Raw genomic sequence first — 22,490 nt, 5'->3', positions numbered from 1 at the left:
TACCACTATTGGCTGAAGGAATTGTCGATAAACATTACGACTTCTGCAAAGTTCCATGTTTATTGGACGCGACCGGTTCTACAGCCAGTTTCTCGTAAGCGATTGGCTGGCTATTTTATCGCCTCGCGTGGATTGCTAGAATGGAGACCAGGTTGGGTGTAAACAAGCCCTGCTTTCCGTGGCCAACAAGCACGCCGATTGGCTCGTGTTACCCGTCACTCATGTGCATGACTTGCGCTGTGATTGGTGGAAGCGTGGAGGCCGTGGCCCCGCTGGTCTGACGGGGTAAAGATGTCCACCGAGCTGGACGGGAAGAAGCTGGTGCGGTCCCCAAGCGGGCTCCGCATGCTCCCGGAGAACCGCGCCTTCAGCAGCCCCTTCTGTCTGGAGGAACCACACTGGGTGCCGGATAAAGAGGTGACGGCAGCTGCGGCCCCGCGTCCTGTCACAGGCCGGAGGCCTCACTTAGCTGGGTTACCTTAAGCTGCGGGGGCTCCTGGGAAACGAACCGGTTATTCGGGGCTTTTTCTCTGTTTGCTCAGGAACCGGCAGCGGAGTGTGCGCTCAGACTGCTCGGACTATTACTTGGTAGTTAGCGCTAACAGGAGACGTAGCGCAGTACAATGTGACTGACTTAGCAGGATGGGGGAGGGTAAATAATACAGGCAGTGCTTGTATACACAACATGATGAAGTTTAGTAAATAAACAACACGTTCTAATACAGCTAATAAATACAAATAATAAATAATAATAATAAATACAGCTGATAAATAATAATAATAATAATACAGCTGATAAATAATAAATACAGCTGATAAATAATAATAATAAATACAGCTGCCCCCATGGCTGTCACTGCTAGAGAACGGAGCAAACAAGCTGCACACATCAGCAGTAATAATAACAACAATAATATTAATAATACAAAGAATAATAATAATAATAGAGATAATCCATTACTCGATATTCAGTAATAATAACAATAAAAGGACATCTGATACACCTTATACAATAATAACAATACAGCGGAGAACTTATGATATATAAAAATATATATACTAAAATATACTGTATACCATATATATTAATATATACTGAATGATATATACTGTATACTATATTAATATATAAAATGCTATATACTAATATAATACATACTAATATATACTGATTGAGATATACTGTATACTATATGTATTAATATATAATATGCTATATACTAATATATACTGATTGATATATACTGTATACTATATGTATTAATATATAATATACTATATACTAATATAATACATACTAATATATAGTGTTTACCATATATACTAATATATTATATACTGAATGATATATACTGTATACTATATGTATTAATATATAATATACCATATACTAATATAATACACACTAATATATAGTGTTTATGTTTACCATATATACTAATATATACTGAATGATATATACTGTATACCATATGTATTACTATATAATATACTAATATATTACATACTAATATACTGATTGATATATATACTGTATACTATATGTATTAATATGTAATATACTATATACTAATATAATACATACTAATATATTATATAGTGTTTACCATATATACTAATATATTATATACTGATTGATATATACTGTATACCATATGTATTAATATATAATATACTAATATATTACATACTAATATATACTGATTGATATATACTGTATACTATATGTATTAATATGTAATATACTATGTACTAATATAATACATACTAATATATACTGTATACTATATGTATTAATATGTAATATACTAATATAATACATACTAATATATTATATAGTGTTTACCATATATGCTAATATATTATATACTGATTGATATATACTGTATACTATATGTATTAATATGTAATATACTATATACTAATATAATATATACTAATATATTATATACTGATTGATATATACTGTATACTATATGTATTATATAATATACTATATACTAATATACGGTAATACTAATATATTATATACTGATTGATATATACTGTATACTATATGTATTATATAATATACTATATACTAATATACGGTAATACTAATATATTATATACTGATTCATATATACTGTATACTATATGCTATACATTCTAATATTATATTTCTGTGATTATTTCTGGGAGAGATTTGGATTGGTCGGTTTTATAACTAGTTTATGATTGGTCGGCTGTTGGTTTATAACGAGCTGATTGGTCGGCTGTCAGGTTTTATAACTAGTATATGATTGGTCGGCTGTCAGGTTTATAATGAGCTGATTGGCCGGCTGTCAGGTTTATAACTAGTTTATGATTGGTCGGCTGTTGGTTTATAACGAGCTGATTGGTCGGCTGTCAGGTTTTATAACTAGTATATGATTGGTCGGCTGTCAGGTTTATAATGAGCTGATTGGCCGGCTGTCAGGTTTATAACTAGTTTATGATTGGTCGGCTGTCTGTTTTGTGAAACTCATGAAATATAATAAATTGTTTCCATTATTTAAAAACCCTGAGTCCTTACTGCAGACTCACAGAACTAAACTCTGACCATCTGACTGTTATTATTGTTACTTTTATTATTGTTTGTTATTATTGTTCTGGAATTTCGGGTGCGTTTCTGTAGGAATGGGTGTTCGTAGGCTGGAAGGTTAATGGCATTTTTGTCTCTGTGATAAATGTTTCTATGATGGGTGGATACTTTGTTATTACCGCAGCAGCGGGGCGTCTCTCCCGTGCGGTTCCGGTGTGATGCCGGAATGTCGTGTATCTCCTTGCATTGATGTACAGAAGCTTCTGGAACTTATCAGTAAAGAGGATGTTATCGTTTTAAAAAAAGCTTTTTCTGGCCTCTAATCTGTTCCGTCCGCCTCCTCGCTCCACATAAACATAACAGACGCAGAGGCTGTAAGCGCTGACAATACTTTCAGAGCGGGGGGGGGGGGGTTAACCCTCTAGTTATTCAGCAAAATAATTCAACTCAAGGAAGATGGAGCCGGCGGCTGAGGACGTATCTGCTGGAGCCGCGTCTTCCTGGCTGTAATTAAGCCCCGCTCATGGCCCTCGTCTGCCCCGCTCATGGCCCTCGTCTGCCCCGCTCATGGCCCTCGTCTGCCCCGCTCATGGGCCTGGTGTAGCTCCCAACCTCCCCGGGGGTTCACTCTCACATTCCTGGTAAACCGGAGCCGTTGCGAGGGAGAGGAAGGGGTTCAGCCGTTTTATTTGCCTGCCGTTCCTCGCTCCCCCCCCGATGTATAGACAGTTAATCGGCTCCCCTACTTATTACATCATCACGTTTATAAACACCGCCCTCTGGAAAGTGATGCGATATTACGTCATATGTAATGTGGTGACGACATTCTAACATTATTAATGGTCGGCGGGGGGGTAAGGGGGTCAATTAACTTGCCGGTTTATATCGCAGGGGCCGCCAGATGTGGGTATTGACTGCTCAGTTTAATCACATTAGTCATTAATTCCCAGCACAGTGTACACTAACGGCCCCTCTCAGGGGCGGAATAAGGAGCGAGCGCCGAGAGGCCAAGGAAAGTATTCCGATTCCCCTCCGGTTTATTTGGACTCGCTGGCCTTTCTTTGGCAGTTTTAGGAGCCATTTGCAACAGAGCCGATTAACCCTTTCCTGTATGAGATCAATGTCATCGGGAAAGGTGTTATGATGTCACACAGAGGCGTCCGTTTGCTTGTCCTGAAGTTTGGGTTTGGCTGTCTATAGGGCTCAGACTGATGTTATTCTGCATGCAGGGTATAGGGCAGGTTTTCCGCGTGGAGTGATTTGGGCAGAGAAGTGTTAATCGGTACATCGTGCGGTGGCAGCCGGTTGTCTCTTTGGCCCTCTGGGAGCCGGCGCTCTCTGGCTGTCGTGCTGTGGGCACAGGGGGGGGGGTGTTTGCCGTCACTTTTGCTGAGCTGGCGATTTCTCGCGGCCTTCGCTTTCTGCTTTATCTGCTGCTTCCAAACAACGTCATTAACCCGTTAAACGCCAGCAGCTCTGCCCTGACCAGCGTAACCCAATGATAGATTCATAGCGCCATTGTATTCAGCAGCGATGTACAACGGGGCTCAGTGTATCTGCGGGGGACACACTTACTTTGTAGGCATAAAGAGGATGCATTATAACATTTGTTACAGGCCGTGTGTGAGCAGAGCCCCCTGCGTTGGGTGGCGCATGGGCGGGAAGAGGGGGGCTTTTGGAGGAGGCATTTAATACTGTTTGCCCTGCGGCTCCCTAGCCCCTCGAAGCTGCGTAACCCATCGCCCTCCATCCGCCGTTTAACTACAGGTTCCGTGATGCTTAGGCTGGCCGAGCATCACTGGAGTTGTAGTCCTTCAGCGGGCTGTGTGCTGCCAAGCATTGCCCTGTCCATTGAGTGGTGTGTTAGCGGTGGTTTTGTTGCTGACGCTCTCTCTCTCTCTCTGTCTTTGGTTTGGTTGCTGACGCTCTCTCTCTCTCTCTCTCTCTCTCTGGTTTTGTTGCTGACGCTCTCTCTCTTTCTCTCTGGTTTTGTTGCTGACTCTCTCTCTCTCTCTCTCTCTCTCTCTCTCTCTCTCTGGTTTTGTTGCTGACTCTCTCTCTCTCTCTCTCTCTCTCTCTCTCTCTCTCTGGTTTTGTTGCTGACTCTCTCTCTCTCTCTGGTTTGGTTGCTGACGCTCTCTCTCTCTCTCTCTCTGGTTTTGTTGCTGACGCTCTCTCTCTCTCTGGTTTGGTTGCTGACGCTCTCTCTCTCTCTCTCTCTGGTTTTGTTGCTGACTCTCTCTCTTTCTCTCTGGTTTTGTTGCTGACACTCTCTCTCTCTCTCTCTCTCTCTCTCTCTCTGGTTTTGTTGCTGACTCTCTCTCTCTCGTTGTGTTTTCAGTGCCCGCGGTGTATGAATTGTGACGCAAAGTTTGACTTCATCACCAGGAAGGTAAACCCCCCTTTTCCCGCCCTGTAGGTTCTCCGCGCGGCGTTTAGAAGTGTTTAGCGCTGCTTAGATGTTCATGCCCTTGTCCCCAGCACCACTGCCGGCGATGCGGGAAATGCTTCTGCGACAAGTGCTGCAGCAAGAAGGTGCCTCTGCCGCGCATGTGCTTCGTGGACCCGGTGCGGCAGTGCGGGGAGTGCTCGCTCGTTTCGCAGAAGGAGATGGAGTTCTACGACCGGCAGCTGAAGGTGCTGATGAACGGTACGTACCCCGGGCGGCCGCGCGAGTCCGTTACCGCTTAACGGGGGCCCGCTGTGCCGCGAAGGGTTAACATGACGTAACGTAATGAACGTGCAGGTGGGCACTGTCTGGGTTCTCACGGAACCCAGAACTGGGTCGAGGCTCGCTGGTGCCGCTGGCAGCCCCGGCGGTTTGGTTCTGTGCCGCTGCTAACCTCTCCTTTTCATGCTTTCTGCCAGGTGCCGCTTTCTCCATCACCCGGGGGTCTGCGAAGTCAGAGGCCGTGGTCTGCCGACTTTCCAATAACCACAGGTATGGTTTGGCGTCGGTTTGCGGCCGGCTGTAGCTGCCGGGTCCCTGCAGGTCTCATCCCCGTCGCGGATGCGGAGAATACCCCATGCAGCCTCTGCCCCACAAGGAAGCCGTCAGACCCGTGCCAGAGCGAGGGGAGGCGCCATTAACCAGATCGGGCCCTCCTGCCAAGTAGCACAGGCTTATGCCCGCAGCGGCCTGACACTTCCCGCTTCCAATATAATTATTATTATGCGTTCATTTCTGCAGCGCCATCATATTCCGCAGCGCTGTACAAAAGGCAAGCATTGCCCTGTTCGCACCATAACGCAACGATCAGCCGGTTTATTAACCCTTTGTGGTCTGCGGGGTACGTGTGAGGTCTCCATCGGGCCGGCTTGTTCATAATCGCTGTCTTCGTTCTCAGGTATCTGTTTCTGGACGGCGAAAGCCATTACGAAATCGAAGTCGCGCGGATTTCGGCGGTTCAGATCCTGACGGAAGGATTTACCCCTGGAGGTAATTGGCTGATTAGAACAGGAAGACTGCCGAGTAACGGTTATTTGGGTAACATTTTAAAAACAGACGCGTTTCGCGAATGTAAAGTGCCCTACGGGAATTATAGCGTCCGTTAGCGGGTTCAGGGGCAGCGGGCTGAGCGTCACGGGCGGGGGTAAAAAGAATCATTTATAAAGAGCAATTCTGTAATCAGCATGTTTCTCTTGGTTTCCATGGCGATTGGTCCTCAGCACCCCGCACCCAGAATGTCTCTTTATAAAAATGATGTATTGTTTCTCTGGATTTTGTAGGGTAAAAAACAATATTTTAAAGGACTTGTTTTTGGATTACCTATACCATGGTCGCACGTGTCATGGTCAGAGCCATCTGCGTCATTCTTTTGGTTGCTATGGCGACTGCCTCATTTTTGCACCCGAATCTCTTTATTCATAGCCTGTCGCATTGCCATAGTTCTTAGTAAAGCCGTCATTTTACGAGCGTCGAGAGTAACCGTCTTTTCCGTGCTTTGAACCTGCGATTGTTCCGCGTTCTCAGATGTTTGTGAATGTTTCTTTTTCTCGCTTGCCGCTTTGATGTACAGACGTTCACACTTACACCAGCCTGCTGGAGAGCCAGTTCATTACCGAAGGTCAGCAGGGGTCGCGCATGGGTCGCTCGCGTCAGCATGTTGTGTCATTCTGTGGATTGATCGTTTTCACAACTAATCCAGACGGGGATTTTCTTCTCCTTTTACTTTCCTCCTTCGTTTAAATTATTTTAGCAGTGCCTTGATTATTCATCCATCATTCACTCGGTGCCCTTTAGACTCCATGTTGCCGATAGGTACATGTCGCTTGTTTCTTTGCATGCCTTCTTCATCCCTTTTTAACCCCAAATTCAAGGTTTCGTAGACAGTTTATCCGCACAGCCTGACGCGCATGAATACAGAGTAGATGCAGTTACGATGTTATTAGTAGGATGTGTGTGCTCGTAGGTGAGGTCAGAGACCACAGCCTGCCTTCCATTGGCTAATTGGGAATGATTAGACTCGTAGTCTGCAAAGTCTTTCGTACAAAATAACAAAGCCTCACTTTAACCCCCTTCAATCCCCTATGGACGTACCGTTACGTCCAAAAAAAACGCATCCCAAGAATCCCCTATGGACGTACCGGTACTGTCTCATGCTCGAGATGACAGAGGAAGTAATAGTACGTCTAATAGTTTTGTACATTAGGGTGTCTCCCCTGTTGACAGGAGTCAGCATCCTGCTGCCTGATCCAATGTGAGCGCTGGTTAGACTAAAATAACAAAGAATTTCTGAACGAATAAGGCCAGTAGTTCAGTTTGTACATAGCATTAAGTTATACGCACCGTCTTACGCATTGCGTTTATTCTGCATCCGCGACACCCTTATGTTTAACCCCCGCAGCAGGTTTCCCGATGGTCAGCGTGCGTAGGAAGGGATTCCGTTCGTTCTTACCGAAATCATTAAAAGGCTCCGATCACTCCTGCGGTGGAGGACCGGTCTGAAGTACCCGTGTGTCGTGGCAGCAGAACGGCGATCAAATGCAGAGAACTTTCGGACTTTTATTTTTGATGAGGCTCCATATGGAAAGAACTGCTGCGGAGTAAATTATAATTAATTATAAGCGAATCGTGACACAAAAGGTTTCTCCGTTCTCTTGGACGGTTCTGCTGCCATGCCGTATAGATGCCTCGCTGGACTCGAAATGATTCCCTATAAGCTGTGTGCGTGTGTGTGTGTGGGGGGGGGGTGATTGTCAAAAGTGTGATTAACGTTCTCGTGTTAAGATCTGTTTCTGATCCAAGGATGGAATGTATATTTGGGGTCTCCCGGCTCATAGCCCTCCTTCCCGATCAGCAGACATCTCTGTTTCCACGCAGGCGGGAACAGTCGGGCCGTCGGCATGCTGCTGCAGTACAAGAGCCCGGCTTCCGACGATCTGACGCAGATGAAGTTTACCACGAGCGACGACTCCAACAGCAACAAAAAGATGGCGGCGGCGTGGCTGGCAGCGATGCACAAGGTAACCAGGGCCGTAACTCGGTTAATAGGGAGGAGACGTCACCAAAAGGAGGCCGTGGGGCATAAACTGGGGCGGTTCCGATCGAAGCGTTTAATGTCTTAATAGCCTTTGCTACAAAGTAACGCTTGAGATTAACGTTTAAACACTCGGTGCTTCGACAGGCAGCGAAACTCCTGTACGAGTCCCGGGACCAGTGACCGAAGCCGCGCGCCGGCGGGGAGAGGCGACCGCTGCAAAGTTTTATTTGTAACTGTCCTCGGACCGCGTCTGATTCCTCCTTCCATCCGGTATCTCGAGCCGCCGCTGGAATTTTTTTTTTTTTTTTTTATATAGCCAGAATTATCCTCCCGACTTGTGCAATACGTATACCGTCTAATAACGCTTTATTATTACGCTCAAGCAAAGCCGCGCCGGCCCCGGTACGGCGGCTCAGATAGCACAGAATACCACAAGTTCACTTATTCCTTTTGAGGAGTTTATATAGTAGAATCTCAGGTTCATTTTGGGGGAAATAAATTGCTAAAGCACTATGTTAAATGTTAAGCTTCTTGTTTGGGGGTGGTAGAGGGGTCAGCGATACGTTAACCATTCGCAGGCCACAAGTAGAAATGTAATGTGGTGACGGATTGGGTCGTCGGACCGGCAGCAGTTTAAGGAGCCAGTAAGGGTTGACGGGGAAGTTTTGTAGGCAATAGGGCACATGAACTCTTTCTGTGCCAGAGGGGTGAGAAACACATTGCTAAGCTCAGTCACTTTATATAACTTTAATATATTCTTTGAGAGATTTTACGTATTGGTTCCGTAGGGAGCACTGCTTTATTAATCTATATTATCTGGAGATTTTGTACAGTCTAATGTTTACCTAATAAAAAGACGAAGTCCTCACCTACTCTGTATCCATTCCTATTCATATTCAATCGTCTCTCTTTCAGATTGTCAGCCGGGGCGATCTGGACTTTTACAGCAGAAAACTAAACTCCTATTCCATTCTTTTCTTAGGGAATAGACCCGAAAGGCTGTCACCGGGCGTCTTACCCAACCGGTGAGTCAAACATGTCCGCTTCCCGATATCACCGTGCAGTAGACAGGGGCCGGCCCTGCATAATGCATAGTGAAATCATGGCGTTTAAATGGCCAATAATGGGGACCGGTCACCAATTTAATTGGTTGCTATGGTGACTGCTCCACCTGTGGGATTAAGGGTAAAGTGCTTAACATTGGCGATAACTCAACGTACAGGTTTCATCCCCCTGGTCCAAAAAGAAAAATACCAATTCCGGTTTTAAACATGCTTCAGCAGGATTTTAATTCAATGTACAGTTTTTGTTCTGAACTCTATTTACTAGACGATCCAGAAATGACTTCAGTAGTAGCAAATCATTTTAAACAAATACCCTTATACTTTCCACCATCACCACGATATATATACACGTAATGCAGACATCTTTAGAGCATATTTAGCACAGCGGGAGTGAAAATGTATATATAAAATGACACGAACGCCGTGAAAGCGCAGCGCCTTCCACCTTCACAAGTCTACAAGTTTCATGAAATCAAAAGAAAAATACTTGTGGTATTAAAGCCTGAACGGTGACGTCCAGGGCCGATTCACCTTCACAATACAGTGTGTGACTTATTGCATCCCCCTCCATCCGCACCCAGCAATCATCCTTCTCGTTCATTCAGCCGCATCGCCATATCCGCCACCATTCAGCCGCATCGCCGTATTCCCCCCCATTCAGCCGCATCGCCGTATTCCCCCCCATTCAGCCGCATCGCCGTATTCCCCCACCATTCAGCCGCATCGCCGTATTCCCCCACCATTCAGCCGCATCGCCGTATTCCCCCACCATTCAGCCGCATCGCCGTATTCCCCCACCATTCAGCCGCGTCGCCCTATCCCCCACCATTCAGCCGCCACCTACAGAAACCATCAGCCATTTGTCTTCAATTACTTTCTACGGATCTGCCAGCTATTCATTCGCTTTGTAGATGTTTCATGAGCTAAAGAAGCAAAGTGACGAGACGTCATAAAGCGGGTTATATTTGCACCCCGCAAACAGGTCTGTTTATTATATATTAACTGCTTTAATGATGGTGCCGGTGACCATATATATAATAAACGCACATCCCTTCACAGTGACTGCTGCATCCCCGCTTCACAGTTATAGCCCCACATCGTCTATTTGAACCATACAGAGGCTTGAGCTATGCTCAGCTTTTTAAACCGAGTGCCCTTTAACCCCTTGTGTGTTAACAAGGCAGGCTCCATTCTCGTACGAAAACTTATTTTTTTAAATGTAAACTTACCGTTTGAAAAAAACAAAACACTTTTTCAGCTTTTGGAATATAGCGTGGATACGTTAAAACTACGCAGCGATACAAAAGAAAGCTCGAGCGGGCTGGACTGCGCGAAAAACAGTGCATTTTTCCAAATCCTCCATTCCAACAATCCCTTCCTATATTTACACGTGCTTCATCCAAACTCCGGCAGAACAAGCTGCATTTACTAAACGTCTACTCACACCCGGCCATTCACGCTCACGTACCCGTCCCTCCGACATACAAATCCCTCAAACCACGGGCCTTCGCCGTGAGAGAAGCGGGAACCCTTTTTCCAACCGCGCAGAGCATCTCAAAAGTGAAAAGAAATGAAAAATCGGTTTTGTGCCTAATGGGTGTGATCGCTGGGTACCCACTCCTACTACTCACAGGCATTATAACAAGCAGGCAGAGGAAGGATTGTGCCAAACGTCCCTATTTACACAGGGGGGGGATCTGCAGTGGTACCAGGGGATTAACCCTAAAACAGAATATCGGGGGGGGGGCAGGGGGATGCACAAGTCCAATTGCCTTCCGTGAAACGCGGCGCACGGAGTAACTCTTGGCTTTGAGAAGAATTCGCCGACGATCGGGACAGACGGAGGGGAGAGACTTCAGTGATAAAGCTTTGAAATGCAGTCCTTTAAGCACCTTCAGTATCCTGATGAAATGTCTTCAGCGAGTGCGGGTCGGACGCGTACTTCCCGGCCTGACCCCCGGGACACACGGCCCGCCACACGTTTCAGGCAAGAGTCCTCTGCCGGGGCTTTATCCGCGGATACAGCTGAAAAGGGAATATTAAAGAGTAGATTTAGTATACAGAGTAGGTGCGCCGGGGGGGGAGGGACACGGGGGGAGAAAAGATGAGAAATCCTACCCCCAGGAGGTTTTTTGGAACGTAGCCTTCTTTGTCGTTGAGTCGCGCCCACCACCAGTCCGTTTCCGCGTCGTCCTTGCGTCTGAGCACGGCGACGGCATCCCCCTCGCGGAACGCCAGCTCGTCGCCGTTCTGGGCCTCGTAGTCCCACAAGCCGTACACCAGGCCTTTGTTCATGACTCCGAGCTTCTCCTGAACGCCTGTCGGTGAGAATGGTTTATTACCGACAGCTTAGGAATGATGTCCCCGATTTAAAGGGACCCTTCGGCCGTCTGAAGCCATGAGGTCCCCTTACATTTTAGAATTATTCGTTTTGCACATTGCCCCCCATTGTCATTTTCCCCACCACCCCAGCTAAATACCGCACAGAAGACGTGTTGGGCTCAGAGGGGGTCTGTGTGTGTACGTGGAAAGGGCCGCCATAGATGCCAACGGAAGCACTTTCCTGCAACTGACGGACTGCTTCAAGCAGCCAATCGGTGGCAAGAATAGTCCACGGAGGAGGAGGAGGAGGGCAGCCACGTGTGTAGAGCGTTATTATGTCATTGGTTACCGTATAAGAACTGCGAGCACTGGATGTATCCCTCTTCCATCTCCTCGCACTTGTCGGCTGCCGTTTCGATGTCGCTTATGGTTGTGGCGAAAATGGCCGCCCCGCACTCCACCAGCATCTTGCAGAGGTGCACGCTGTTACAAGACGCCGCGCAGTGTAAAGGGGTCCTGATAAGGAAAGGGACACGTCATACGCGTTATTTACGACAACCTGGAACGTCGCCTCCGCTAGAATCGCTCAAAGACGGCGCTTACCACCCGTCGCTGTCAGCTGCGTTGACGTTGACCCCAAAGTCGAGCAGGAATTTGACGATATGGTGGTGCCCGGCGCACACTGCGTTATGTAGAGGGGTGATCCCCTCATCGTTAGGTTTACTGGGGTCTTCAACCTGGTAGATACAACGTAACGGAAAATAAACATTTCCCATCCCATAGAGCGCCTCCGGGAGACACGGCTCCGGTAACGTCAGCTAACGGGCATCTTCGCCACGTTGGCCAAATATTCTTTTACCACGTATGTTATATTTTTTTGGGATATTACGTATATATTTATAAAGCCCGTTCAGTAACTCCGTAGGATCCCCCCTGCCCCCCGGGGTCGTACCTCGTATATGATTCTCTGGACCAGGTCGAACTCCCCTTCTAACGAGGCATCGAGCAGCAGAGCCAGCGGGTTGAACTTCACTCTCAGGCCGTGTCCGGTCCGCTCGGAATTCGGCTTCTTCAGGATCGTTCGTTTAACCTGTTGCTGGGACGGGGAACGCAAATTTAAAATGTTAACGTTAACCGGCACCGATGAACACGACGGAGTTAAAATGACATTATTAATATGAAATTCGGGCAAAGGCTATACAGCCACGTTAATTGGTTTTATCGGTTTTATCGAGTTTAACAAATACAAACATTTTGGGTCAAATCTCTGTAGATAAATTCGGTTACTGGCAGCGCTTTATACAGCCCAGTCCCCAAAATTACATTTATACGAATTGGCTCAATAGCAGCCAATCACATGTAAGCTACAAAAACACAAGTGTTCCCATAGCATGCATGTGATTGGCTGCTGCGACTCCATTTAATTTCAATGGAAGTCCTACTGAGCATGTGCAAGAAGTGTACTAAGGTATGCTCCCTGCTTTCAGTAGAGGCAGCCGGGGAGGACTTAAAAGGACTACAATAACTAAAGAATGTCTGGACCGTAAAATGTATCCCAATATTATGCGCAAAACGTAAAAATAGGGCCGTTATACTTAAGTCCCCCTATAATTCTCCAACGATACGCTTATCACTGAACCCAGCTGCCCGGCGAAATAACCCGGCAGAAACACCATTTGGAGCCGACAGCCATAAACATGGTTCCCGACAGATGTCTCTACTCACAGGGGCAGGTGGGGCGGGTGCCGGGGGCGCCGGGGCTTCCTCTTTCACAGGAGATGCGGCCTCCAGTATGGGACTTGGGGTCTTGGGGTCGCTCGAAGGGATAACCGCTGGATTGTTGTTGTTATTGTCTTCGGTGGTTTCCGATATCTGGCTCATGGTTTCACCGATCAGTTCTTCGGTGATAGGAGAACAGAGTTTGTTATCGTTATCATCGGGTGGGATCAGGGGTTCAGGGGCGGGGGGCACAACCGCCGGCTGAACCGCCTCTTCCACGTTGCCGTTGGCGTTGGTGTTTCCGTTGCTAACGTCAGCCATAATCCCAACGAAGTCTTGGGAGCCGCCCTGCTGGTAGAACGGCGCAGTCTCTATTCCTCCGGCCAGCGTGTTGAAGCGCTGGTAGAGCAGCTTCTGGATGTTCGGCCCGCTCGGACCTTCCGGCTCGGTTATGGAGCTTCGTTTCTTTAAAGGTCTCGGAGCGTTGGCCAGTTTCCTCCTCAGAGCCTCCAGGTCGGCGTCGCTCTGATATCTCATCGGCGAGTGGACTATCGGCGTCAGCTTGGTGGGACTCAAAGGACGTGGGATGTTTTCCACGCCGCCGCTGTTTTCACCGGACGGCGGCGCCGTCTCCCCTTCATGCTCTTTATCGGCGGCGTCGCCCTGAAGGGGTGAGGCGTTGGGTGGCCCTGATCCGTGCAAGAAAGGTAACGGCGAGGAATTAGAGGATCCAGGCTGCACCACGGGCTTCCCGTACACTGGGGGGAAAGAACACGCGGGGTATTCAGAAAAACGCCTCAAGTATTACTAGATAAATAATGTAAAGTTGGGTAAAACTTTCCCCGCGTTATAAAGAAATGGCAAAAATCAGCGCTTTCCTCGCTGTAGGACTCCCGGAGCAAAACATCGTGTCGCTATTATGTCACATGCATCATGACGCGTTCATCATGACATAAGCAGCGTCACGGGAAGTAAGAGTCGCTGGCACAATATTTTAGGGCAAAAATCTTTTTTTTATGAAAAGACCAAGAGGTTTGTTATCATAAAACATTTTTAACAAAACCGTTTAATAAAACGAAGGTTCAGCTCACAGCTCTATGACCTCATAATGACCCGGCACGCACGGCGGAGGGATGGGGGTCTCACCTGCTTTTACAGACTTGTTCAGGGTGTTATAGACCGCTTGCTGGTAGCTCTTTGGAGGCGCCGATTGCTGAAGGTACATGGAGTAAATGGAGCTCGAATTCACCGTCTGCGGACCTTTCCTGGGGGACTGCGGCCTCGCGGCCTTCTCCGCTAGGAACGGTCTAATGGCCACGGTGAGCGGAGGGTCGGGCCTGCTGTCCGTCCCGGGGAAGAGGGGCGAGGACGAGGGTTGGTAAGTGGGGCTGGGGGGCACGGAGATTCTTTGCTGGATCTGCTGAGAGGAGCCGGGGGGGTGGACGTTGCTCGGCGTGGGCAGCGGCAGCGGCCTCGTACGCGCCGTCTGGCCCGGACCAGCTCTCGGCAAGCTTCCATCCTTCCTCCTCTCCAGAGAGTTGGTGGCACTGAGGGGCAGCGGGGGCTGGTACACGCCATAGCCATGGGGCAACGTTTTACTTAACCCTGCGGCCGCTGGTGGGAGCTTCCCGGTATCCGCTGCCTGCGAACGAATATTGAAAGTGAATGAAACGCTTAATATATCGATAACATGCCTGAAAATCAGCCGAAAACCCGAAGCAACCCAAAGGACGCTCAAAAAAATCTCACCAGTTTATCAGGGGGTCCGGGGGCAGAAGGCACAGGCTGAGTGGAAATGGCTCCAGCTTTAAACGGAGGGTCCGCGGCGGGCTCCTTCCGGTCCGACGGGCTCAGATAAGGCGGCTTCGCCCCAGATACGGCACCTTGTTTCAGTGTCGGCCAGCTGGCATCGTTAGCTTGAAATAAAGAAACATATAAAAATGTGAAAAGGGGGGTTTAGATATCCAACAACATAATGATGGGGGGGGTTAAAAATAATAAAAAAAAATTATATATATATATATATATATATATATATATATATATAAAGAAAAGGGACAGTGACGGTTTCATGATGATGTTATTTATTATCCAGCCTGATTATTTTCACTGAATTAGCCTCAAACCCGAACCAATATTTTATACACATGAAAACCAGAAAAAATATACTTCTTTATAACAAAATTACAGAAAAGGATTTTCTCCCCTTAAGCGTAAAGGAAAGCGTTGGGAAAGAGGTGCGTTTACAGAGACCGAGAGATTAACGATTTCCGAGGGCTTTCTAAATAAATGTTTCAATTCTTTTAAAAATCTTAAATATAAAAAAATCAGCGAAACAGAATAAAAAAAAAAAACACAATTAAATGAGATTATTTTTAATAATAATAATTCAATAATTTAAAGAGCCCTAGGATCACAGGCTTTAGTACCAAACTAGAGTGTGAGCTCTTTGGAGCAGGGCCAAACCTTTTGGGGGTGTCTCTAGCACGGCAGCTGCTGTGGACTACATATCCCATCATGCTCAGTGCCTGCTATCTTTGTTATACGTCACTTACAGCAGCCACCCGGCCGACAAAGAACATTAACCGAGCAACGCAGCAGAGAAAATAAACTCCGATGCTATGGCAACAAAGCCTTTCAGCCTATAAGTGTCCTCTAGCATCACAGGTAAAAAACAATCTGTTCTATGTAGTAGATTTGTTCTCTATGTCTAATATAATGATGAATATGAGAATCGGTACACGAGGTCGGCGGGAGACCAAAAACCGCCTCCAGAGAAATAATAGTTCCGCGGATCCCATTAAACATTCCAGGTTCAGGGCAGCCGGGGCTATTCTTTAATCTGTGACGGCCCAAAAAAAAAATACCGCAAGGAGAAAAAGTTCATTAATCTGCCAAATAAAATGACTTCGTTTGGGGATTCATTTCGAGGAATTATAATGAGAAATAATAATTGCTTCAATTAAACGGCAGATAATTAGAGCGCGTTATAGAACTATTCTCCGCCGAGCGAGGCACGCGGGTCTTAGTTTTTGGGTTTTTGGGATGCAGAAGGGACCGTACTTTGTTTCTGCATCGAATAAGTTTATCTCCCACTGCAGAAAGTGGGGGCTCCGAAACAATATGGCTGCCCCTAGGCTGTCCAACTCATTGCGGAGTAATTAATGCCTCTAAGCCTGCGTTCAGAGCCACTGACGTGGGCTCCGGCGCAAGAGGTCATCATCAAGGAGTAGGGCTCCTCAACCATCATTTGATTCCTTTAACACGTGTGGATGAACAGACCGGGGGGGGGGGAGTCTGCTATTGTAAAGCTGTAATTGGGCATGCGCAACAAAACCAGCACCGCTTAGGTGCTTCTCTTTAGGTGGATCCCGTATATGTAACCAGTTCTTGGCCCTCCAGTGCATAATCCCGGAGATCACGTCTCTTATCTCAGATCAACATCTACCAGAAAGGTCTCGAAGATGAGGCTGGTATATAAAAGTGAAAATATGGTGGAAATTTACGGCCCATCTGCCAACAGTCTTTGCTTTTACCGACCACCGGCTTCGACCAAAACATCCCTAATAATATTAACGGAGCGAGCGGAATCCTTTCCAAACATTCTACTTTTAGCTAGGAACGCGTGAAAAGTACCCTGAAACACAACTTTCACCCCCCGGACCGCCAACTCTTTACCGAAGCCACGGAGCGGGTAACGAAGTGCCTGCACGCGACGTTCTGCGGGCGGCCCGATGTGATACTTTCCTACAGAAGCTCCTCAGAGTTGGATCAGAACTTTTATTACTTTATTTTCTAGGCAGGACTAATAGTTTCTCCTGAACAGACTCACGGTGCGGGGCGTCAGAGCCAGCAGGTGCCGGATGGATGAGACCGCGATGAGAAGGCCGCAGAGAAGGAGAAGTGGGAGACGACAGCATAGGATCCGCTATGATGTCTAAATGGGAAATCTTCCAGGCGCCTGGAGATTTTTTCGCGCACCCACTGTCTGCCTCTACCGGAGGAGGAGGAGGACGACATGGCGGAGCGGAAAACACCCAGAGATCGGGGAAGAGAAACAAATAAAAGGGGGGAAGAACACAAAGAGGATCAAACAGACCGTGGAGAGACATGGAGGAGCAGAAACAAAAAGGACAAGCATGATGATGAGAGAGAACTGTAAACATAAGTAAACATGCTAAGGGAGGGAGCACGGATAGAAACATCATGGAGGAACATAAAACATGATGGTGGACGATGGCCGACACACTTTACGCATTACAAGGTCCTCCTTTTTTGAAGCAAAATGCGTTGGCTGTCGTGCCTCTACTCGTATAACCAAGTTTGGGCTACCATGTGGCAGCATCTATAGGTGTATTACCCCAGGTGTGGGCAACTACACGGCCCTCCGGGTTCACTTCCCGAAAGTGATGGAGGACGATAGGAGTTGTGGTAGGAAAACAGCGGAGGACCTGTCATCACACGAGGACGAGGTATCGGAGATCTTGGAGAGCTTCTTCAGCTTAATAAATATATACCAGATCCCCAATGCCCCCCCAAAAAACACTAAAAATTGCCCAAGGAGATGAAAATACCGGCTGAACCAAATTATAGAAAAATACATTAAGATTTGGGTGTTTTAGGTGATTTGGTGCTCACTGTTTGATCCTATTTTATAAAAACCGAGCCTACCGGATTTGGAACGAGCGTGCGTCCCGCTGGCGGCCAGAGACAGGGACTGCGGCTTCACCGGATCGGCCGGCAGGGTATAATTTGCAGAGCTTGGAACCTGGATGTACGGCCCCACCGCCGCTACCCTCCCAGACGCAGATAACGTAGACTGAGGAGACGGCGTCCCGTTGATGCGATTTAACTGTAAAAGAAAGAAAAACATGACAGCGAATCATCTTAACCGGAACCCGAGGGACGAACGCCAGCCCGTGGGACAATATCAGAGGACCTCTGTTGGTCAAGGTCTATACGAAGAGAGGACACAAGGCGGGACATCCAACGTCACGGAGACACGGGCAGCAGGAGGGGTAAATAATCGCACGTAAAATAAGAACTCAGGAGGCTTGGCCCCTTTCGTGATAATCTTACGGGAATGTTTTCTTTTTGACGTGCCTCAACTTTTTTCTTGTAGAGACGTTCGCGGAGCTCGTTGATCCGCTTGTCCATTATGGCGACCTCCGTGTTGCGCTTGTTTAGCAGGTCCTTCTGCTGCTGGAGCTTCGTGTTCTGCTCTTGGTTGAGACGATTTCGGATCTAAATAAACCGTAGTAAATATCGAGCGTCACTCATTTACTGAGGACCAGGTGTTGCCAGGGGGCAGCATTGTTAAAGAACCAGGACAAGACAACCTGAACCAACCAACAATAACCAGGATAATAATAATATTATTAATAATGCAGATCCCGGGAGCAGGGAGGTAATACGGCGCCTCCCAAGGTAGGATCCGTTTCATCCGTTATGAGCTCCTTCATATTACGGCTCTCGGCTCTGTTGTATATAATAAACTTCCCCGAAGGCGTCTCCGGTTCTTGCTGGAAGTTTAAAAACTATAATTTCACTAATTACCCAGATAATTGCAAACAAGCGAACCCCTTAAGGGGGATAACTCGATGTTTCTTTATTTGAATTGCCTGCCAGCAGCTTCTGTAAAATGCCGGGAGGGGGCGGTCAGCCGTTTAGCGAGGGGAGCCCTTCCGCTCGGCAGGCTCTCACCTGTAGCTCTTGATACAGCTTTTTGAGCTCGAGCGCTGCCGGTCCGGTCATCTGCCCGTTGTAAGCCTGGAACCCGTTCAGCTTTCCCTTGCGGAGCTCTTCCAGCTGCTGCGTGAGCTGCTCCACCTTGAGCACGGCCGCCTGCAGCTCCTGCTGCTTCTCGTGAAACATGTCGGTGATGTGCTCTATCTCAGTGGCTGGTGAATAAAACAAACAGATAACAGCTTCCTTAATAAACGGCTTTCACGGCATTTACGATCAGAAAGGTTTCATAAAGAGAGCTCTCCTGCCGTCGCTGAACTACAACTCCCATGCCCCTCGGCAAGCCCAAAAGCCAGCCGCAGGCGTACTCCGTACCTCCGCTTACATCCTAACACTTCCGCAATATTTCACGATGTTCGGGAATTTAACACGTTCCTGAAGACGCGTCGAGATTTAAAAAGAAAAAAAAAACATTTGGAGAAAAAACAAAACAAAAAACAATAGAAAACTCCCAAAAAAAAAAAAGGAAAACCGTTTTCTCAAAAAAAAAATATATTATATTTAAAAATAATATAAAATAATATTTTATACATAAGAAAGTGCAGTAAAGAGAAATAGAACGAAAATAAGAACTCTGTACATAGTTTTTTTGATGCCCTTTAACTCTATTGGCTGCGAAAGACGAGGATTCCTATTGGTGAAACCTCCAAGGACCAGTAGGATAGAGATATATATAATAGATATATTATTAGTCGCATAAACATGTTTTTGTGAACAGCGTTTTGTGTGTTTCTCGAATTAAGAATAAGCGTCTCTAGCAAGGATCCCATCACGGAGGAAGACCCTCACGTGGCGCATGTTCTGGTTTCTGGAACCTACACAGGTTGCCGTTGATGACTTTGCTGTAGTCCACCTGTCCTCTCATGGCACGGATCTTCTTCAGCTTGCTCTCCTGCGTCTCCACTCGCTCCTTAAGCTTCTGAAGCTTTTCGCTCTCGGAGATCGTCTGCTGCTGGCGGCGTTCCTGCTGCTTCAGATAACGCAGCCGCTGCTCCTGCCGACACAAGGAGAAGGGGGAAAAAGGAGAAGAGGAGAAAAAAGATTAGGAAAAGGAAGGCCATTTCCATGATTACCCCACTGGGGGGGTTAGGACACACGGAAGATAACAACAGCTCTGTAAACAGGGACCCCCGCACATCTGTGCCGCTTATTTCCTGACAGACAGCCGCCCTCTTCCTGATGAGACAAAACGTCTCCCTGATGTCTAATTCTAAGCCTCCAAAAGTAAACGACGAGAGGCAGATGGAGGCTGTCAGGGAGACAATGAAGAGAAGCGGCTCCAAAACAGGCGGCAAAGAAACTCTTATTCCTGATAAAAGCACCGCAGACCGGGGGCTCCATGTCACTTTATTCATACAAAAAATTATAATCCTACGAGGAGACGAGTCCAAAACCGCCGGCTCGAGGTCCGGTCCAAACAAGTTCTGAATAAATGACATTTCCGGCTCTTATGGAGCTTTCGCTAAACTCTACAGACATTTAAAAGGTTCCCGGTATAATAATAATAATAATACACAATAATAATAACACTAATAAATAAAAATGCTAAAGAAAAATACATAATAAAAATAATACTAATAAATAATAAAAATACATAATAAATAATACTACTAATGCAGAATAAAAATACTAATTCTACTAATACACAATAATAATACTATAAATAAAAATGCTAAAGAAAAATAAAAATAATAAAAATGCTAATATATAATAAAATAATACTAATAATAATACTAATAAATAAATACTAATAAATAAAATACTAATAATACACGATAATAATACTATAAATGAAAATGCTAAAGAAAAATAAAAATAATAAAAATGCTAATACATAATAAAATAATACTAATAATAATACTAATAAATAAAATACTAATAATACACGATAATACTATAAATAAAAATGCTAAAGAAAAATAAAAATAATAAAAATGCTAATACATAAAATAAATAATACTAATAATAATACTAATAAATAAAATACTAATAATACACAATAATAATACTAATAAATACTAATAAAAAAACATAATAAAAATAATACTAATAAACAATAAATAAAAATGCTAAATAATGATAATAAATAATAATAAGATATGCAGAACGTCTCCGTCTCGTTCCTTTACCTTTGCCACCAACATCTGCTGCTGGTTCTCGATCTGCTGCTGCTGCCGGCCGGCCATGTCCTGGAGCTCTGTGAGCGTCAGCTCCACGCGAGGGTTCCCGACCTGCACGGAACAGACACACGGAACACGTAAGCAACGAGGCGCTGACCCGGGAACCACAAAACCGCAGCACAGCGTCCCAGACACCAAATAAACAGCGCTCTCCGTATAGACATAAATAACACGGGTATCCACGCCAAAACAGGGAACCGCGTCTCCTCCGTATTGGGTCCAGAGCACCGTTTACCGGGCGAGGGCCAGAGTAAAGCGTTCAGCACCAGACGCCCCATCTCCAGAAACAGATTCTGGCCGGAGTCCAAACACGCGCTTCTGGGACGGAGCATTGTTTACAGGATGGAAAACACTTAAGACAAAATGATCTTAATGCGTAAAGCTTGGAGGAAAGAGGATACGACCCGTTATACTGCGCCGCACTCTATGACGGCGCTATATAAATCAAAACAACAGAGATTTAAATGAATGAATCTAAGACAAGGCCAACGAACGAGTCTTTACAGCGTGGCTATCGATGATTAAATGTAAAACACATTGAAGGAATACACGGTAACAGGCCACCGGCGCACAGAGAGTTAAACAAAGAGATTTTTTAAAACATTAAATTATCGTATTCCGGCATAACTGCTCGGTTTATTACGCCAAATCTGCCAGTCGTGGCGCGAAACGCGCTTCCAAAGTAGACCAAGGACAGAAAACATGTTGGATTCCACATGACAGACTACAATTCCCATCATGCAGCCAAATTCACACACGAGCCAAACGCTGCCTATCCTGAAACATCACGTTTTCTACAGCAGGCGGATCGACAACATCTTGTATTCCGGCTGCTGTGGACTACAATTCCCATCATGCAGCCAAATACACACGAGTCAGCTGCTGAAGAACATTAACAAAAACGTACAAACCCTGAAAGTCAATGAGCGAGCGAAGCGTCGGGAGATCCTTTTAACCCCTCAGGTGCTGCAGACGCAACAGCACTGGGGAGCAAGAGGTTAAAATATATTAAGAGCCAAGCGGGGTAGTAACCTGTAACTTGACGAGCCGAGGCTTCTTCCACGACCACATGGTAAAGAGTTCAGAAAGATTTGCCCCGACAGGCAGGTGAGTTGCCCCAGAGAGAGTAAAAGCTGCGGCGGAGCACGCAGAGAGCGTCTATAATCCCACGCGTTCCACCACCTAATACCAGCCTGCAAGGGACGCCCCCTCTCCAAATCATACATCAACACATAAAACACACTGCCGGCCGGCGGCCACAAGCCCCGCCAGAGAGAAACCCCGGCAACGAGCGACTGCCGACGCCACGTACACCCGGCACACGGTAAACACTCATTTGTCTCGGCTCCCAGAAATAAATATCCCGGCATAAACCCTTTCACTGCCAGAGGGCTGTGTGATCTCATGGCTCACG

General features: G+C 46.4%; 2 protein-coding genes across 7 annotated transcripts in view; one reads left to right on the top strand and one right to left on the bottom strand.

The window, feature by feature from the left end:
* The first annotated feature begins 184 nt into the window (after positions 1 to 184).
* Positions 185 to 8,914, top strand: ZFYVE21 (zinc finger FYVE-type containing 21). Of its 2 annotated transcripts, XM_053474467.1 has the most exons (8): positions 185 to 417; positions 4,905 to 4,955; positions 5,045 to 5,213; positions 5,432 to 5,504; positions 5,911 to 6,002; positions 6,583 to 6,630; positions 7,887 to 8,029; positions 8,191 to 8,914. In XM_053474467.1, exons 1-8 carry the CDS (start codon positions 292 to 294, stop codon positions 8,224 to 8,226), a joined length of 738 nt encoding a protein of 245 aa, XP_053330442.1. In that variant the 5' UTR covers positions 185 to 291; the 3' UTR covers positions 8,227 to 8,914. The 2 variants fall into 2 exon arrangements, with proteins under 2 accessions (XP_053330442.1, XP_053330443.1); XM_053474468.1 differs by lacking the exon at positions 6,583 to 6,630 and having other exon boundaries at positions 190 to 417.
* A 2,021-nt stretch (positions 8,915 to 10,935) lies between these two features.
* The window catches only part of PPP1R13B (protein phosphatase 1 regulatory subunit 13B), a 33,601-nt gene continuing 22,046 nt past the window's right edge, over positions 10,936 to 22,490 (bottom strand). For 2 of the 5 annotated variants that reach the window (XM_053475571.1, XM_053475569.1), the window contains exons 5-18: positions 21,026 to 21,127; positions 19,716 to 19,890; positions 18,855 to 19,051; positions 18,231 to 18,395; positions 17,814 to 18,003; positions 16,984 to 17,139; positions 14,901 to 15,067; positions 14,298 to 14,793; positions 13,158 to 13,909; positions 12,385 to 12,528; positions 12,036 to 12,169; positions 11,782 to 11,948; positions 11,229 to 11,428; positions 10,936 to 11,135 (exon numbers count right to left, since the gene is read on the bottom strand). In XM_053475571.1, the coding sequence (XP_053331546.1) occupies positions 11,094 to 11,135; positions 11,229 to 11,428; positions 11,782 to 11,948; positions 12,036 to 12,169; positions 12,385 to 12,528; positions 13,158 to 13,909; positions 14,298 to 14,793; positions 14,901 to 15,067; positions 16,984 to 17,139; positions 17,814 to 18,003; positions 18,231 to 18,395; positions 18,855 to 19,051; positions 19,716 to 19,890; positions 21,026 to 21,127 (3,087 nt within the window). In that variant the 3' untranslated portion in view covers positions 10,936 to 11,093. The remainder of the gene's footprint in view (positions 11,136 to 11,228; positions 11,429 to 11,781; positions 11,949 to 12,035; positions 12,170 to 12,384; positions 12,529 to 13,157; positions 13,910 to 14,297; positions 14,794 to 14,900; positions 15,068 to 16,983; positions 17,140 to 17,813; positions 18,004 to 18,230; positions 18,396 to 18,854; positions 19,052 to 19,715; positions 19,891 to 21,025; positions 21,128 to 22,490) is intronic. The other 3 variants (XM_053475570.1, XM_053475572.1, XM_053475573.1) reach the window with 3 other exon arrangements.

The sequence above is a fragment of the Spea bombifrons genome, chromosome 9, assembly GCF_027358695.1.
Source record: "Spea bombifrons isolate aSpeBom1 chromosome 9, aSpeBom1.2.pri, whole genome shotgun sequence".
NCBI lineage: Eukaryota > Metazoa > Chordata > Amphibia > Anura > Pelobatidae > Spea > Spea bombifrons.
Note: the sequence above shows the minus strand (reverse complement) of the source record. Positions and strands in the feature narration are given on the sequence as shown.

Bases quoted from the DNA above. Each gene is read 5' to 3' on its own strand.
- ZFYVE21 (XM_053474467.1), top strand. From the start codon at position 292: ATGTCCACCGAGCTGGACGGGAAGAAGCTGGTGCGGTCCCCAAGCGGG. The intron at 5,214-5,431 runs GTACGTACCCCG...GCTTTCTGCCAG, and splicing joins GCTGAAGGTGCTGATGAACG to GTGCCGCTTTCTCCATCACC. The intron at 6,003-6,582 runs GTAATTGGCTGA...TTTGATGTACAG, and splicing joins GGAAGGATTTACCCCTGGAG to ACGTTCACACTTACACCAGC.